Source organism: Mauremys reevesii, linkage group 18, assembly GCF_016161935.1.
Source record: "Mauremys reevesii isolate NIE-2019 linkage group 18, ASM1616193v1, whole genome shotgun sequence".
Taxonomy (NCBI): domain Eukaryota; kingdom Metazoa; phylum Chordata; order Testudines; family Geoemydidae; genus Mauremys; species Mauremys reevesii.
In genome coordinates this window covers 17,388,666-17,408,306 of record NC_052640.1, presented here as the reverse complement: position 1 = coordinate 17,408,306, position 19,641 = coordinate 17,388,666, and the positions used below count along the sequence as shown (strand labels likewise).

The window sequence follows — 19,641 nt, the reverse complement described above, 5'->3', positions numbered from 1 at the left end:
TTCTGTTTGTTTAGGGTTTTCAGAGGTTTTTACAAAATTAATTTTTTTGACCAAATTAACTGTCCCCCTTGATTACACATTTTCTTCACGCAAAAATACCTGAATGTAATGAGACACTTCTGTCCTTTGTCATTTTTAATAGGAGCATAGAAAGCATCCTGTAGTTGGTAAATGTATATCTTTTTGCAACATAATATAAAACTGGGTTTTAGAAAATCATGAAAGTTTCATTGAGTCTTCCTGTTTGTCATCTCAATACATAAAACATAGTTTGTAGACATGAGGCACTTTAAAAAGGAATACGGACACTGCTTTATAGATACATCTCAGAATGAAGCTGCATGCTCTCAAAAGCTCAGGGTGGTGTATTTACATCACTTTACCTGCTTAGAAATATAGGTCACTGAACACATTACCTGGGCTCTCTGCTCCATGCTCTGGCTTTCCGTTGAATGAAGTCCAATTCAAGATCTTCTTCCTCATAATCAGAGCCTTGTTTGGGATTGTATCTTTCTGCGTGTGAAAACATCTCTCTCGTACAATCGAGACCTTCCATGATAGCTGTATTTCACTGGAACACTGAAAATTTTGATCAATGAAGGAGGCTTGTGGGTTTGGGAGAGGGTTTTTTTTTTTTAAACAGAAGTTGGACCTATGCTGTGAAACTCGTAACTGCTTCAAGAGAGAATTACCATAGGCCTTTCCATGTTCAGAACTCAATGCAAAGCTCAACTCTTTGACAAACCTTTCTTTCAGTAAGATCTTTATGCTCAAAAAGTAAAATAACCCTAAACCTATTTCTTTTACAGGCTGATAAGAAGGAAAGAGACTTCCTGGTGTTGATTATAATTTTAAATACATGGGAATAACTCATACTCTGGGCAGAGAACCCAGATTTATCTAACAGTTGCTGCAATACAACCAAGTATTTGTTGAAAAATTAAAATGAATGTCATATTGACCATCATACACTTCATGAATGTAAAAGGGATGTGCAGACCCTAGATTCTGCAGAATTCTCATTCTTGCTTTGTGGACTAAGTGGATTTAATAGTCTGTACAATTTAATATTGTGAATTCCTCTTCCAGTTCTGCCTATGATAACGTCAACAAAGTTCGAGTAGCTATAAAGAAAATCAGCCCTTTTGAGCACCAGACGTATTGCCAGAGAACTCTGAGAGAGATCAAAATCCTCCTGCGCTTCAGACATGAGAATATTATCGGAATCAATGACATTATCAGAGCTCCAACTATTGAGCAAATGAAAGATGTGTATCCTTTAAAGGTGTAAGATGGTATAGATTGCACTTTTTTCTCTTTGATAGTTCTAGTTTTCTGCTTTACATGTTGAGGCAGCTACACTTTATTTTTCATTCATCCTTCATCATGCTCTTAAATTGTGATAGGAATTTACCTGCTGTGCTCTGGTAAACTGAAAGGAAAGCTTTGTAACATTAGTAAAACTTGAGCTCTGTTTGCAATCTGTACTGACTCTATCTTATCTATCATCCTACAACCAATATAAAAATAAATAAATACCTTCTGCTAGTTGACCTATTTATTCCAGTCTGTAATGTTATTGTGCCTCTGCCAGCTTAGATTGTTTCAGAAAATGTCGAAATATCCAGCATTACATTTTATATTTGATACTATGCAGTAAGAAGTCTTCAAATAGTCTCTGGTTTGATTCCTGAGGTGAACACCAGCTTTTACATGAACAGGTCCATAGGAAAAATAGTGTTCCTATGTTTTTCCTCTAAATCCTGGATCAAGAGATTCTGGCATTGCCTAGATGTCTTTAGTTTATCTAGCCACTTTATCCTAAAACTAAATTGAATGGTTCAACCCTTATTGATCCTAAAATAAAGCATAGTACCTCTGGAACAGTAATGGCAGAGTAGCTGTCCACCTTGGGGGTGGGGAGATATAACTGCCCTGAGTCCCCTGGCTTAAATGAGCTAGCCTGTTTCAGAGGTGAGCTGAAAGGATAAATTTGCAAAAATCCAGGTGTACTTGCTGTATATGGAAAATTCTGCATTCACAGGCAATTAAACATACCTGATATATGCAACTGGATTTTGTTGTATATACCCAGTTTGCCTCCCATTGGAAAATTTGGCTTAATATATTTAGCATGAGATGAAGCCTTAGTTGGAAGACTTACACATCAGTACAAAGTGTCTTCAGTTCTTCTCTAAGCAGTATAGAATGACAGTACTTTGAGTGCAGGTCGTGTTGCATCTGAGTCTGAGAGTTCAAAGGGACACGTTGATTTAGAGAGGGAAAACTAATTACAAGGGGTTATTGCTATTTGATGTCTACCTTGACTAAAATTTGTTGTAACACAAAGGCCAGCTCTGATCTACAAATCCAATTTTTTTCTCTCAGAGGTACCTTAAGGGGGGATGAACTGGAAGCAGGTGAGATGCGATTCAGGTTGGGATGGAAGAATCTGCTTTGAAAATACAGGCAAGGGTTTGACCAGTACTAGGTGTAAAAGATGTGGTGGTCAATGATTGATCCAGCATGACAAATATACAATAAAAGAGGGAACTTGGTTTCTGGACATAAGCCTAGGTCAGAAATTGGTATCTTCTAAGCTTTATTTCTTTCACATTTATTTAATACTGAATACAAACATCTTTTTTTCCTCATAGTTTTATCACCTGTTAAACTAGAGTATTCGCTTTTTGGCAGAGAGAAGACTCCTCTGAAGACACACGGTTTCTCATGTTCAGAGCCAAATAAAATAAACTTCTTATGTGAAAGAGTTTTATTATGATTAGCTGACACATTACATACCAGTCTCTTAATCCTGTAACAACTGAATCATTGAACAGATTGATCTGAACCAAATCTTAAAATCAAAAATATCTAAATTGTTTCATTTTCACTTTAACAATCACAAAACTGACACAATTTGTGGCTTGGCGGTAATTTTAAATTCTGAAATTAAAAATGGGTAGTTCATCTAGCACATTACGTGGATATCTAAAATGAGGTTATGGATTTGTTTGCTGCCTTACATCCAGTGGCTTACAGATACATTGTGCAAGATCTCATGGAAACAGATCTTTACAAGCTCTTAAAGACTCAACACCTCAGCAACGACCACATTTGTTATTTCCTTTACCAGATCCTGAGAGGGTTAAAATATATTCATTCAGCCAATGTGCTGCATCGTGACCTCAAACCCTCCAACTTGCTGCTTAACACCACTTGTGATCTCAAGGTTAGTTGGAGCCTTCTTGCAAATTAGTCATTTTTCAGCTAAATTAAACTCCCCTATACAATGACTCAATACAGTGATTCTCAACGAGAAGTCTGAGGCCCCTGGAGTGCTGCGAGCGGGTTTCAGGGGGTCTGCTAACATGTCCAGCATAAGACTCTTTAGGGACCAGGGCAGAAAGCTGAAGTCCTCCTGTGCAGGACTGCACCCAGGGGCTGAAACTGAAGCCTCAGCAGCTTAGCTTTGTGGTGCTCTCTGTGCGGGGCCCCAAGGAGTTCGCCGGCTTGTTACCCCCTAATGCTGGCCCTGGCTGCTATATGCAGAAAGATTTGTGGCACAGTTGGGTTGTGGAGTTTTTTATAGCATGTTGGGGGGACCTCGGAATGAAAAAGGTTGAGAACCCCTGACTTAATAAACTACTTGCCGTAATGATGAAACCAATTTTTGTTGTGAATGTGAACTTTTCTTGATAAAATTGCTAAACTAGCTTTTGTTAATGAACAGTCTCTGTAAACTAGTGCTAGACTTGACTTTTGCATAATGGATTGTAACTTTCTCACTTGTGAATCGACTATCCTTTCCATAAATACATTCATTTTACTTTTAAGTAACCCCTATCAATTAGTGTAATCTTGAATGTATCCTGCAGTATATAGACAGAGATGCACTGATTTTTTTTCCCTCACATCCCCATAAAATTAGCAAATGAAACCTGTGACAGCCACTTTCAGTGAACCAAAGCATAGGATAATAATATAGAACCACAAGTAATGACTATATAGTTAAGGCCAAAAAACTATTTCCTCCTTGAGGCTGAATTTTGACTCTCCCACTAACTTCCTAAGAAACTCTTGTTTTGGCACGTGAAACTCTTCATGAGTAATCTATGCCTAGAAAATAACTTCACGGAAAAAGTTGAATTTAAAATGCCCTTTCCATCAAGAATTATGGGAGTATAGAAAAAATTAAGCCTCTATTTTGATGTTAAACTGTCAGTCTAATGTTACAAGCTCTGCTCCACCTAATTAAGCTTTCTTTTAAAAAATGTCTCTAGTTGTCTTATTATAAAGGCAATCTTCAAAATGTAAGCCCAATAGCTAGGTTTGTCACAACTAGTTTTAAGAAAAATCATTCTGCCATTCAGTTGTGTACTTGCTCATCTCAAACACTGATTACTGACTGGTGCTTACCTTGAGTTCTTGCTTTTGTTAGCCGGCCCCTCCCAGTCCCATAATGCATGGGTATGGGTATCAAGTGATAGTGGAATACTGGTCTTATGCCAGTGTCTTCTGACCCCCTGCTCTGGGGTTTCAGCAGCCCTTGGAGGCATCTTTTCATTTAAGGAAGGAAACAGGCATTGGTAAAAATCTTCAGCCTCCTATAAGGGAGAGGCTGGCAGCAGTAGAATTTCAGAAGAATCTCTGTATGTGTATACCCTCGAGGGATAACAGGTGCCATTTTGACCCTAGACAGAAAGTCACAAAAAAGAAAGTCAAGAGGCAAGAGAAATACATGGAATGTGACTTTTGTGAGCACTAATCCTCTTTATTCCCAGTGTTACTTCAGGCACTACAGGACTGTTTAAGTATGGCTCTCCAAACACAAAAGACAGTCCCAGCTCCAAAGAGCATGCTTCTGAACTAGAAGGGTGCTTTGATGTTTACAGTTACTACGTATATGGTTGAACAACAGGGCTGTGAAAGAAAACAGCTATTTGGCAGCAGACTAGCAATGCATTACTAGATCCTAGCACAAGTGGCATGATCATGGGCATGACTGTTCGATAGTTTGGTCCTTGGCCTATTTGTGTCTTTATATATAAACATCTGTAGAATGATAGCTATAGATGGACTTAAATAATGGCTAAAATGAAATTAAATAATTTTGCCTTTAAAAAAATCTAACCTTTTTAGAGGAACAGTTCCTTCTAGGGTGGAGATATAAGGCATATAAAGTATCACCTTTGGAGATAGTAGTGTTTTGGATATTTTTGAATAGCGAAAGGAGGGAGAGGCATGGTTTCTTTTGGGAACCAGGGTTCTAACAATATGAAATGAAGCTGTTAGAGCAGTTACCATTTCTTCAGGTTATGCCAGCAAAATAACTTCATTGAGGCCTTAAATATAGTTTAGCTCATGCCATTGAACTTAACGGGGACTTCTTTTCTCTTGGAGATCATCCTATTGATTTATACTGTTTGCTCAAGTGTCTTACCAAAGGCCCTCTAATCAATGAAAGTGAGACTTTCAATTGCTGCAGCTATTCTTTTTTCCTGACTAGTAACTTTTTTACTTGAAAAACTCCTTTCTATTTTTACTGCTGAGAACTTAGGATCTGTATCGGGGTTCTCAAACTGGGGGTTGTGACCCCCTGAGGGGGTCACGAGGTTATTACATGGGAGGTCATGAGCTGTCAGCCTCCACCCCAAACCCTGCTTTACCTCCAATATTTATAATGGTGTTAAATATATAAAAAAGTGTTTTTAATGTATAAGGGGGGTTGCACTCAGAGGCTTGCTGTGTGAAAGGGGTCACCAGTACAAAAGTCTGAGAACCCCTGGTCTTTATTGTGGTGCCACAATGCGTAATTTTAATTTGTGTTTTGTAACTGACCATATGTGATTCTCCTGACATACTTCACTATTTACTTCCAAATGTCACCAGCCTATTACAAACATTTGATATAATCCAAAAGGCAAATTTTGTAGGTGATTAGATTAAGAATTATATTTTAAAAACCTAAATTGTCAAGGATCAGCCTCCATCAGAAAATTGAAAAGCAGAATAAAGGATAGAATAAATACTCTTAGGATTATTGTTGATATTTTGCATCTGATGAGGGAAATGTTTCTCCTTGATGAGGCCTCCTGAGTTTCTATGTGATGCTACATAATCTATTTTTGACTACAGGATATGAAGTAAGGAATTGTCATTTCCTTTTCTTGAATTCACAATTAAGTATACAGCATCATTATCCCTTTATAACAATTCTAGGGAAAAATCCCACTTCTTTGTCTATATTTGTGTTTCATTATCGTACACATTCTGTATCTTCTTAGTTTCTCTGGGAGGAAATATTCTACCCATAGCCATAGTGGTTTTTTGATGGAGAGAAAGTTCCTCTGTGATAAACTTCTTGTGTAGACAGTTCCATATTGTAGACTGTTCCTCATGAAGGAGAAATGAAAGCTTACTCATGTGGCTTAATCTCAAGTCACTCAATGAGCCAGCCACTTGCCCAGTGAGATAATAGACATTAGCAGTTGGCTGGTTTCCCAGAGAACTGTCTGTCTCTAAATTTTCCCTTCTCTTTTTTACAAAAACAAAAAGTGGCCTGTTCACCATTTTTTTTTCTTCTCCTCTCCTGCCTTGGAAAAGGGAAAGTTTGTAGCAGGCACCATCCTTTTCAAAATGTGCCTAGAGTGACCTCCCTCATTTCTAAGGCTTGTGAGTCTCTCCATCAGTTAGAGTTCAGCTTTCTACGGTCTCTTCACTAGAGGATCGACAAAAGCAATTTCCCGCTTTTTTGCTGAATTTGTCAGTGTGGATAAGAGCTGCTTCTCATTGTTGTGATCTAGGTGTGTCCACTACTTAATATGTCATGAAAGGGGTGCCGAGGCTCAAGCATTTTTTTCTTTCATAACTGATGTGGCAAGCCCAAAGGTGCTGGGACTATGAAATGCCAAGCCTAGAGGTACTGGGGCTCAACCCTGGTGTGTCTGTCCAAAGGGTTGATAAGCTTTTTGCAGTTCTTTCCTCCCTCAGCAGTCTACATTCTCCCCAGTCTACCGCTATCTCATGGCTCAGTAGTATGCCTCTGTTGCATTGACTGCATTGTGGTGGCAATAGCTTCTTAAAATAGAAGTACTGAACTGCGCAGAGAAGGTAGTTGCAGTGTGAAGTAGATAGATCATAGAAAACCATTAATGAGCAGGAAGTAGTTCGGCTGATATCCAACTACACACACTCTCTCTCTCTCTCTCCCCCCCCCCCCACCCAGCTACAAGATAAGAATAGGCCTGCACCTAAAATTCAGGAATTAGTCAATTTCTGTTCTATTTACGGCTTTTCCACAGACTCATTGTGTGACTTGAGCAAGTAGTAATGAACTTTTGTGCCTTGGTTTCCTCATCTGGGGAATACTTGCCTATCTCGTAATGAAGTAATGAAGCTTAACACTCATTCTTTATAAATCACTTTTGAAATCTTTGAATGACAGGCAGCATGTGAATGCAAAATATTCATAATTTCTTTGTTTAGATTAATTTTAGGTTTTTAATCTACCGTATATATTTTTCTAGATGTGGAGAAAACAAATTTACATGTTAAAATTACCCTATCATTGCATGGCTTACAGCCTTACAATGGCTTGAGAGAAGATAGTTTGGGTAGTAACTAAGGTGAATTATAACACTAAGATTTGTATTTCTAATACTATTTTTTAATTTAAAACCAGATTTGCGACTTTGGACTGGCTCGTGTTGCAGATCCAGATCATGATCACACAGGGTTCCTGACAGAATATGTAGCCACACGTTGGTACAGAGCACCTGAAATTATGTTGAATTCTAAGGTAAGGAGTGTAGATGGACCAACAGGAAAAGTATGCTACAAAGATATCCTAGATTTGTATTACACTAGAGTTCCATTTAAATCATATTGTTCATGTCATTGCTGGCTGCTGAACAGCTTAAATAGTGGTTGAGATGTCTTCACCAAGAAGACTGCCAGAAGCAATAGATGATCTTAAGTTTAAGGGGTTTGACTTGGTTGTTTGTGCAGGCTAGCAAACGCCTGCATTAATGTATACAGTACTGCTTTATATATGAAGTGCTTATATGTAGTCTAGTACACATTTTTTCTAGTTTTCCAAGAGATTAGGTGGGAGTTTGTTAGAATTTTGGTATATCAGCAGCAAGGCCGTAAGACTTCAGTTCCTTTTTGTTTTAAGTTTGAAAACCAAATATTTCAAATTATCACTTACTCCTTTTACCTGTTTTACTGCTAGTAGAGGTTTCCCAGAATTGTGTTAGCATGTGTCAGAGAGAACTTCGATTTAACAGCAGGAGGATTACCAGATTCCAATTTAAATACGCATATAGCACTTTTTCTTGGACATATCACGTTCCTCATGGAATTTAATTGCTTAGCACATTAGTTCCTTTACACTGTAGACAGAACCATGTTAAGTATAACCAGGCTTTGATATGTTTATCTGACAAGGTTACAGCTAACGTGATTCAATATGTCTGTGCAGGAGGACTTTTCCAGTAACCATGGTGTACTGCCCACACCTTCTAAGCTGCACAGCCACGTTTGTAACAGTGTAATCTGGGTAAATCTGGGCTACCTGTTGTCCCAGCTGCTTGTGCCAGAGGCAGAGGGTTGTAGGTGGTCTTTCACATTTTGTGGGGGGCTCCTAAGCAGGCACCTGAGAGTTAGGTCTAACTAACCTGGTTAGGTCCTATATACACAGCAAAAGAAACATAACAGAAGCTGGCTAGAGCCTGGAAATCTGTCAGGATCACTAGCAAAGTAAACAAATGGTACACTTCCCTCATGGCTCACAGCAGAAGTGAAGTAGGGATGTGTGAGTGGAACCTGTTCAGTGCCCTTCCCCCATGAGCTGGGGAGACTGTCCCATATTACCTCTCCTGCACCAGTACTAGCAGCCATCAAGGGCTGGTATTTCAAAACCCAAAATTCTCCAAGTGGCTCACAGAAGCAGGTGGTTCAACTGTAGCAACTTCAGAGCATCTGGACCCTTGCCGCTCACCCTTCTGATAATCAGCACCTCACAGGATACTTCAAGGCAGAACTGCTGTGTCTGATTATCTGTTTCCATATCCTCCCAATTTCCTATTGCCTCTCATGCCTCAGCCTCCCAAAAGTCTGCTAATTAATTTTTAAATTGTGTAAGATATCTCACATGATTTCTTTACAAAATTCTATATACCCAAAACATTTATACGTTTCTTTGTATATATGTAAATATACTATGGGGCTTATCCAGATATATGCTCTAAAGTAACCAGGTAAACTTATTTTTGTAACTTTTTGTCCTTTCTTATTCTTTTTACCAACTCACATCCCAAACACTTGTTACTCTTAACTATTTTGTGGCCTAATACTTAGATTGTAGAAGCTTTGGGGAAAGGACCATGTGTGTATTTGTTTGAAGTGTGTAACATGCTTCTGGGCACTATGATTCTTACATTTCGATATGTAATGGATTAACTTGCTTACAATTTTGGTAAAATCAAACTTGGTACAATCTGCTGATACAGGGTGTTCTATAACAGCTAAATGTTAAAATCTATTATGTAGACAGGCCCTGAAATTAGAATTCACAAAAATGCATTCACAGTTCTCGACCTGATTTGGCAACAGCTACAACTAAATTTAGAGAGATAATCCCTTTGGATTAAGAAATATTGTGAATTTCTTCTCCAAGTAAAGCATTACTTTCACTCATATTTTAGAGACACAATGCTTGATTTATTCCTCGCTGTGCAAGAATGATTATGCAACAGTATGATGTCTTAAGCATGACTCATCTAAATCACTAAATTACACCAGTTCCCTATCTTTCAAAACCACAGTACCTTAGCACATATAACCTGTTACTGTGTTAATTATACAATGAAATATCAAAAGGGCTTCTTTTTTCCTCCCCCTCCCCCCCCCCCAGGGTTATACCAAGTCCATTGATATCTGGTCTGTAGGATGTATTCTGGCAGAGATGCTCTCCAACAGACCCATCTTTCCAGGAAAACATTACCTTGATCAGCTGAACCATATCCTTGGTAAGCTTTTTATAAAAAGTAGTTTCTGTTTCCACAGTTGTCTCTTACCTCATTGTTGGATCCCTACCAACCATAAATGGGTGGATCCTTGGCCACCCATTTATCCACCTCTCCAACAGCTGTCTCCATGCTTTTTTCCACTGTATTATATGTATGGAATACTCTTCCTGAAATATTCTGCTAGACCACTACTCTCTCCATCTACATACTTCTGTTGTGATGCCTACTAGAAATGACCAGCCTAGTTTGAGGGGCAGTTGAGGATAGCTAAATCTTACTTATATCAGAAAACACTTTTAATTGGTTTAGAACCATGAAGTTCTGCATGTTACAAGCTTATGTGAATGTGGGATATTTTTATTGTTATCCTTGTTCCCTCTCTCTCCCTTCCCTCCCATTATTTGTTATAATCACATCATGTATCTAGAGTAATGGGCCTCTAGCCTGATTGAATCCTCTCGATGCTATCACATGTATAAATTAGTAGTAGTAATAATAATAATAAAGGGTTCATACAGTATCGCTCTACTAAGTGAACAGTCCAAGCCACTTTTTTAAGTCTCAAATAACTTCTCTGGAAAATTAAGAGATGATCTCTTCTTTATTTTATTGATATTAAATTGAATATTACAAAATAAAAATGTAGATTAATTTTTAGTTCACTTGTTGAGACTCAACTGTAGCTCATTTCATATTTGGTAGCACTTATTTTTCTATAAGCTGATCAAAAATCAGTTTTCCATCACAGACTGATACAAGTCTAATATAAAAATATGTCTGTGGGTGAGGATGAAACTTGGTCAGAATTGTTTGTGAAAGCTATTTATATCAAATTACTTCATCTATCACTTTTTCTAAAAATAAATCTGAGCAGCAGTAATAGAGTAAAAGTAGAAATCTTTGAGTCTCATCAAAAGCTTGTAATGTGGCTGTTTCAATGTACTTTCCATATGAATGAAATTATTTTGTATTTTTTAGGTATACTTGGATCTCCTTCTCAAGAAGACTTGAATTGTATAATCAATGTAAAGGCCAGAAACTACTTGCTTTCTCTGCCACACAAAAATAAGGTACCATGGAACAGGCTGTTTCCAAATGCAGACCCCAAAGGTATTTTATATTTTTGCTCCATTACACTTGTCTTGATTTTTTTTAAAGATGGAAAACAGCACAAAAAGCAACTAATGGTGGGATTTTCAGAACTGCGCAGGGATTTGTACACCAGTTTCTAGTAAAGTTAATGAGAATTTGGCATACAAATTGCTTAAACTGATTTGAAAAAAATCTCATTTTAAAATTATAGATAAGCATGACACTTAGGTTTTTTTTAATAAACGTTTACCTCCTTTTTAATCCTGGATTAGCAGTATCTATCCCGGCCCCTCTACAGGCGAGTCTCATCCTACGTACATTTAACATGCACTAATTCAGCTTTGTGCGGTCGGCAAAAACAAAAAACGAGAAAAATAACAATTTAAATACTGTACCTGTAGTGCGGGCGATTCCGCCCACCATTACATTAATGTAATTTTGACTATACGCGATTTTCGCTTTACATGCTGACAGCAGAACGTAACCCCAGTGTAAGATGAGACTCGCCTGTATTTACATCAGTCTGGGAAAGGGAAAAAGTGCCAGATGAGTGGACCAATGGGGTTATAGTGAAGCTATCAAAGAAAGGAACTCTCCATGATTGTAATATCTGGTGTGGTATCACACTTTTATCTGGCCAAGCAAAGTATTGTGTAAAATCATAGTCCAGCATATATCAGAGGCAGTTGATAGCATTCTCAGAAAAGAGCAATCTGGTTTTTGGAAAGGGCGTGGATGCACAAACCAGATCTTGACTCTACGAAACATAATAGAACAGAGCTTAGAATGGCATCAGCAACTCTACATAAATTTCATAGCCTTTGAGAAGGCTTTTGATAGCATTCACAGGACCAGCCTATGGCACATTCTGCAGGCATATGGAATTCCTTTCCGTATAATCAACATAATCAAAAGCTTCTATTTCAACTTTACATGCTTTACAGTGTTGATCACAGTGAGCTCAGTTTTGAAGTCAAAACAGGAGTCCGTCAGGGGTGTGTCATGTCTGCGCTCCTCTTCAGCTGGGTAATGCAGTGTACAACAGAAAACATGCCAAGGGCATTAAATGGACACACTTCTCATCCCTTGAAGACCTGGACTTCACAGATGATGTCTCTCTGCTATCACATATCCAACACCATATACAAGAAAAAAAACTTGACACTATGCATTCATCCAGCAAATTGGACTGAAAATCAACCACAGTAAGACAGATATCATGACCTTTAATACTGCCTCACCATCACCAGTACGGATAGAGGATCATGTTCTCATCAGTGTAGAAACATCCACATACTTGGACAGTACCATCAGCCAGGACAGTGGAACAAGCCAGGACATCCAGAACAAAATCAGTAAAGCCAGGAACACCTTCAGGAGCTTATATACAGTCTGGAAATCATCAGAATACAACACCAAAACCAAACTCAAGATTTATCAGAGCTGCATACTTTCAACACTACTTTATAGTGTAGAATGCTGAGGAATGAGAAAGTATGACATGTCCAAACAGTCTTCATTCTATATAACCTGCCTCAGAAAAATCATCCGTATCTTTTGGCCCAGAACAATATCAAATCAAGATCTATTGACACAGTGCAGCCAAGAGGATCTGAGTACCATCCTTGCCAGGAGGCACTGCAGATGGATCGGTCATGTTCTTTGGATGGAAACTGATTCCATCACCAGAGTAGCAATAAGATGGACACCTGAAAGCAAGTGAAAACAAGGCCATCCGAAAACAACATGGCGCAGAGCTGTGGAAGCCGAGCTGAAAAACCTGGGGCACAGCTGGGGAACCATTGAAAGATTTGCCAGAAACAGACAGAAGTGGAGGAGCTTTGTCACTGCCCTAAATGCCAAAGGCATAATAGGAACATGATGATGACGACAACCTCCTTTTTAAACTCATTGGCTGTAGCAGTCCATATTTCTCAAAATTAGTTGCAATGAAGTTGACTTCAATATATAAAATGGAAATCCCAATTTTCCATCATCAAGGAGTTAAAATTGTTAGTTGTCTAAGTGTTGGAATTGAATTTGAACTCAGGGACCCCAGTTCAATTTTAAACTTACTGGAAGTCACAAATTAAAAGGATTTTGGTAATCTCATCTCTGTTCCTGTTGGATGTTTGGGTATATCACAAAATCATTGTACAGTTTGATAAGATTGGCAGATTTTGTCTGACCTAGAACTGCTTAGTTACCAAAGTGATAGGCATCTTAAAAATACCTTAAATATTGTATTGTGTTTTGTGTTTTCAAGATAGAGATGCGTTGACAGAATAAGAAGAAAACTTCAGAGTACTTGCTCAGTCCATTCCATATTAGGTGTGTGTGCCTGCCACATGCACCGATGCCGGAAGTTTTTTCCCTTAGCATCCCTGGGCATTTCTTCACTTGAAAAAACTTCATTGGTTCATTTTGACCTTTAGGATCCATCTTAAGAGCATCTGGAAAAAGGAATAGCTGCTTCACTGCCAGTACACTCCTCTTCAGACTAGCCCTCAGAGCAGCAGATTGTGCAGTTTCCACTCCCAAATCTCAGTGAAGGAAACTGTAACAATGGGTGCTAACCTTGCACACAGTTCAAGAGATGTGAAGCAATCACAAGAACAGAAGAATTAGAAACAGGATGGAGCTACTGGCAGCAAGGCTCTATCATGATTTCAGGCATACCTGACAACTTCAAGGATATATAAGTAAACAGACAAGAAGAATAAGTCAGTTTCTAATGCAGGAAGCAGAAGAAATACTGTGTCCTAAAAGGCAGATTAAACTACAGAGCAGATTAGTAGAGCAGGTAATCCACAAATCAAGGGGACTAGGATTTGAATGAGACCTTACAAAGGATAATATCCATTCTAGAGGACCCCAAGATATACTCATTTTGCATCATCCCAAAACAGCAAAGCAAATAAATATTTACTTTAAATGAGGGAACACAGGCTCAGGCAGATCTCGGCATAGCAACTGCTATCCAAGTCTCCACCAGTTTAAAAAGTCTTAAAATTAAGAGATGTTACCCTCATCTGACAATGACCAGGCAGGGTAGGTTCTGCTCCAAAAAAAGTGTTTAATGGTAAACAACTTGATGGTTGTATTTGCCACTGCTGAGACCAATTTGCCATCCAGACTCATTCTACATAAGTTTAGCAGTCTAGCTACTTTAAAGGTAATATTGGAAAGTCAAGGATTTTTGTTTAGGCAGATAACTGACATGGTTCTAAAATTTGGAGGGCAAGGTAGGAAATAATCAGTTGCATCCTTGTGGATGTAGCTTAGATTCAGCATAAGTTCACAGAGTGCAGAATGAACCTCCGAACCCTCCGGACCACAGACTTAAATATCTGTGGGATAGTGTCAGCAAACTGGAAACTGAGTTACTGTGGGTTATGGTTAACAGCTCTGAATACAATAATCAGATGGTACAGGAAAGAGCGTTTTCCAGGCATCTGTGTAGGGCTAAGATCCTAAAATGGAACACAGCACAATAGCTGGTTGAGATTGTGTCCATTTTAGAACTTAAGTCTGGGTTTACAAGTACACGCTAATCCCCTATGAAGGTGGACTCTAGCTCCCCTAACTTTTGCCAGAAGGGTGTCTGAGTTAAATATTCTTAGTAGTGGATCAGGTATATTTCACAAGGACAATTATACACAAAGGAACTCTAGAAATGTTCTAGTCCAGTATCCTAGTACAACTCAGGAGTCTATACGTTGGTCCAGTTAATCACATCCTCCAAAATGTTGGTAACCTGGATGTAGTATGGGCAATTGAACTTCAGTCTATCCAATTCACTCCGTGTAAAGGAAAGAAAGTAGCTAATGACAAAGTGACCAGATGAACTACAAACTATATGTATATGAGAGACATTCAATCAACAAGGAACTATCCTTCACTAGAGCTCAAAGTATGCTTCATAAGATTGCTGACATGCACTAATCATGGAAATAAGCAAAACTGCTACATCTTTCAATCCATATGTTTACCAAATATTAAGCTTGACTTATCTGACTCATTTGGTAAAAGTCCTAAAATGAGTTTTGTAGAAAGACTACTTGATTCTTTCTCTCCCTATTGTTGAATCCTGCTAGTTACATCCCACATACACATAATTGCCAGAGCAATTATGAGAAAAATTTGGTCATTACATGTACATTTTTCATTGAACCAATGTTGGTCAATTCCTGGTTCACCCTCAGATCAAGACTCAGAACCATAGTTTTGAGAAGAAAACTGGATAAGTGGAAAGCACGCTGGGCCTGTGTTACCAAAGGACTAGTATTTAGATTAACAACCAGTTTTTATAGTTTCACCAGCTATTTAAGTTAGTCTGAAATACAGTTGGTAGGAATTTCTAATGTTGCCTGCCATATAATTCAGTTCTAATTGCCTTACCATTCCTTCAGGGTTAGGACCCACTCACATACAGAATTCAGACATACTGTTTTACAGAAGAAATTTATAGTTAAGACCCAGGTTTTTTTATCTCTTTGTTTTGCATGTCTCCACAGTGGTTGTTCTGTGTTCGTTGACTTTGCACTCACTCTGAGCGGTACAGAATGTGCTAGGTTTGTAAAGTCCATAAAACCATTGATCTGTGCTTCTAAGACATTGGTGGTCGGAGAAGGGAAGACTTCAAGGATTCAGTGCTGAATAAAGTTGACTTCCTGAATCCCTAGAGATACATTCCTTATTCTGTAAAAAGCGACAGAGTCCTGTGGCACCTTTATAGACTATCAGAAGTATTGGAGCATAAGTTTTCATGGGTGAATACCCACTTCATCAGACGCAGCTTTTGTGGATGAATACCCACTTCTGCATCTGACGGAGTGGGTATTCACCCACGAAAGCTTATGCTCCAATATGTCTGTTAGTCTATAAGGTGCCACAGGGCTCTTAGTCTGGATCTGTAAAAAGCGACAAACACGGCTATCCCTCTTATTCCTTATTCTAGTACTGGCCTATGGGATTATGAATATTGCAAACCTAATGTATTCTGAGATCTCTCAATTTGAACAGGAAGTCAATGATCAGAGAATAGGAACTTGAGGATATGGAAAGGGTAATAAAATAAAAATTTTGGCATTCCTGTTAACTACATTGGCTAGTCTTCTGCTCCTATTATGGGTAAGCTGAAACATCTTCACACTACAATTAGCATTTAAAACAAAGGGCAATATTTGTGTTAGACCTCAAATACCAGTGATTGTATTATTTTTAATATAATAGAACTTTCAGCATATGTTGACTTTTCGTTAAAAAAATTATTTCTCCTCTTAGCACTTGATTTGTTGGATAAAATGTTGACCTTTAATCCTCACAAGAGAATTGAAGTGGAGCAAGCTTTGGCCCATCCATACCTGGAGCAGTATTATGATCCAAGTGATGAGGTAAAGGATTTTTAACATAAATATTGTAGATGATTGTACAAGAAATCAGAGAAGCCCTTTTAAGGATACAGTTTGTATAGTTGGATCTTGAAAAATTGCCAATAGTTATATAAATCAGTTCTATATTAAAAATTGTTACAATTGTGTGTACACTGTGTATATAAAAAAATCGCAATGCTTATACCAGGAAATATTTGAATTGCAGTTCCCTTTGGGCCTTTAGAACAACCATATTTGGTTGCAGATAAATAGCGAGTAATGTAGTTAAGCTAAAATTTTACAGTGTGGGTACTTTAAATTGCATATTTGTTTAGGGATTTTAGTATGGATTCAGTAGATTAATTCTGGGAACCTAAATTTGAAAGTTTGTCAGAAATCTTTAAATACTACATGAGTCTGGTCACACTTAGGCATGATTTTATTAGACAACGGAAAAACCCTGTCTGACAAATCAAACCCTAAATTTAAAATTATATTGGGCTTGTGTTAAAGTATAGTTACAGAAACAGAGCCATAAATGACACTTAACTAAATCCCTTGCTATTTCATTGTTTAGTTGAGTACTTGCAAATTGAGTTTAAAGTTTCCCCTTCAAGGTAGTGTCTGTATTTCTTTCTATCAAAACAAAACAAAAAATTTAAAAGCAACAAAAGGACTGTTAGATTTTTGTTACTTTCACTCATTTTACTATGAAAGTCTTATTGGATGGTGCCTTGGTTGTGAGCACATTTCATAGTGTGTGTAGTATATTTGCAGGTTTAATCTTGCTATAATAAAAGCAAATTTGCTTGTATTTAGAGAAATATTGTATTACTAACTTTTCATTATGTAATATCTATTTAACTTCAATCCTAATTTAGAATTTATATTTAATGCTTGGGAAAAGTTGGATTAACTTTTTTGAAATCTCATTTCTCCTATGACTTTCCCACTTTCATTTATTTTAGATTTTTTTCAGTTGTGTTGTCACGTTCTCTAGATGTAAAATGAAAAACATTGGGTAAACAGTAGGAAAAAAGACCTAAGACTCCTGTTATGAACTATTATCCCATAATGAACTACCATGCCTCCTAGGCGTGGGGGTGGGAAACAAGGTAGCTGAGATTTGCCTTAAGACTTTCCAGAAAAAAGTCTACCTTGGCATAAGACCTTGCCAGTGAAATTTCAGAAAGATTAGTTTAGTTTTGGTGACGTAGGGCAGAGTGAAAGTCAAAATTAGGTTTATAATGGAAGGTTAAGTGTCTCTCTGTAATTTGTCTTCAGGTAGCTACTCAGCTACAAGCTTTCACTTACTCAGATATTTCAGTATGGTTTAAGTTTTGAATAGCTGTTCACGAAGAAATTATTTAAATCTTGGTATATAAAAATTAATCAAGAGACGTTTGTGCTACCCACTTCAGACTATTTGCTGTCTTAACATTTTCTGTTTTTAAAAAAAATACTAATGTCTGTCTTTTTTTAAGCCTGTAGCTGAAGCACCTTTCAAGTTTGACATGGAATTGGATGACTTGCCGAAGGAAAAACTGAAAGAACTAATTTTTGAGGAAACTGCTAGATTCCAGCCAGGATATCGATCTTAAATTGTGCATAGGTACATAACGCCATAATCATAATGAACCATGTAAAAGAGATGAAGAGGAATGATAGAACTCTATGTAGTTATCATTAACGCAAAACTCATAGCTTGTCATTTCATTACTATTGTAAAGCAACCCCTTAACATCTAGTTATTGCTTTTAAAGTACTGATTTGACCTCAGCCATACTGTTTTAAAGAAATGGGTTTAATTTTCTCTGCAATGTTAAAATGCCTACTGGGAATTCAAGCAATTTCTGACATGCTTTTTATTTAATTTGTAGATTACATTAGAAGAGGGACAGTGAAATTGAAATGGTGCTTGCTTGAACAAAAACTATGGCAGCACTGATACTCAAATGTTATTCAAAAGATCTCTTAAAACATAATATCAATGTAAACTTAAGATATTTAAAAATCTTGTTCTAGATTGTTTCTATTTTAAAATAAACATGTAATGTTTCCGTTGTTGTAATATAATGTAAAGAGGAGAAATCATTGACCTAAACACAACAAGAACGTTTTATTGATAGTCATCCCAATTTGTTTAAAAATACCTCCAAAATATTTGAGTACATAATTCACAAAGGCATCTAAAAGATTTTATATTTTCATTTTGATTAGAAGAAGACTGTATAAATCATTAAGATTGAAGTACTTTTGTGCTGATTGCTATTCACTCTCTCCATTGGCAATTTTTAATAATACATTAACCCCCCACCCCCCCCAAAAAAAAACAAACTGAAATTTGCAGGAACAATCCACCTCATGTGTAACTTGCTTATAAAGTCTTGCCTACTCTCCTTTATCTACATCTTTCCTCGCCTGGACTTATTTTGTAATGATCCTTTTTTTTTTTTTTTTTTTTTTAAATAGGCGTAAAGTATATTGATGTAAAACTTTCTTTAGATACCCTGAAATTTACAAGTCTCAACTTCCTGCAAAATTATTCAGATTTACTCAGAGAATCCTTGACTAAAACTTTTCTGTGATGCTGATAATTTAAAGTACTTTTAAATAGGCCATGAAGATTTGGATTGTTTCGTGGAAGTGGAATAGAAACAAACTTACCTCTGGATCAAACATGTGAATACAGCTCAAACTGTCTGTTCTGTGCTTCTATGTAAAATTGAGTGTATTGATCTGAATCCAGTTCAACAGCTGTCCACCACAACTGGCATCCTTGTTGGTAGCCTCAAAAGAGAGGCCAAGGATTTATTGAGCCTGAGCACTATCCTTATCCATAGAGGGAGTCCCTGCTGGTCAGGATTCAGGGAAGCGTGTGGATTGTTGGCTTCTCTGCCACAACCAGTGCTTTATCTGCACTGAAAATAGGATTTCAGTTTCCAGCATGGTTGATCCAGATCATTTTCATGAACTGTGTGTGTGTGTGTGAATTTAGTGACGAGACTTGTGGAAATGTAGACTGTTATACTCCAAACCAAGCTAACTTCCACCACAGTCACTAGCTTGAATAGGCAGTTATTTGTGTACAATTGTACAACAGAATTTATTTTGAAATTTGTTCTTTTAATGGCTTCTAG

General features: G+C 37.5%; 1 protein-coding gene across 2 annotated transcripts in view; it reads left to right on the top strand.

Annotated features, from left to right (window-relative positions):
- The window catches only part of MAPK1 (mitogen-activated protein kinase 1), a 49,998-nt gene that overhangs the window by 24,109 nt on the left and 6,248 nt on the right, over positions 1 to 19,641 (top strand). The window contains exons 2-9 of one of the 2 annotated variants that reach the window (XM_039505060.1): positions 1,090 to 1,272; positions 3,043 to 3,232; positions 7,685 to 7,801; positions 9,920 to 10,034; positions 11,013 to 11,144; positions 16,413 to 16,522; positions 17,986 to 18,113; positions 18,382 to 18,572. In XM_039505060.1, coding sequence (XP_039360994.1) covers positions 1,090 to 1,272; positions 3,043 to 3,232; positions 7,685 to 7,801; positions 9,920 to 10,034; positions 11,013 to 11,144; positions 16,413 to 16,522; positions 17,986 to 18,102 — 964 coding nt within the window. In that variant the 3' untranslated portion in view covers positions 18,103 to 18,113; positions 18,382 to 18,572. Of the gene's footprint in view, positions 1 to 1,089; positions 1,273 to 3,042; positions 3,233 to 7,684; positions 7,802 to 9,919; positions 10,035 to 11,012; positions 11,145 to 16,412; positions 16,523 to 17,985; positions 18,114 to 18,381; positions 18,573 to 19,641 lie in introns of those variants that run through there. The other variant, XM_039505059.1, reaches the window with a different exon arrangement.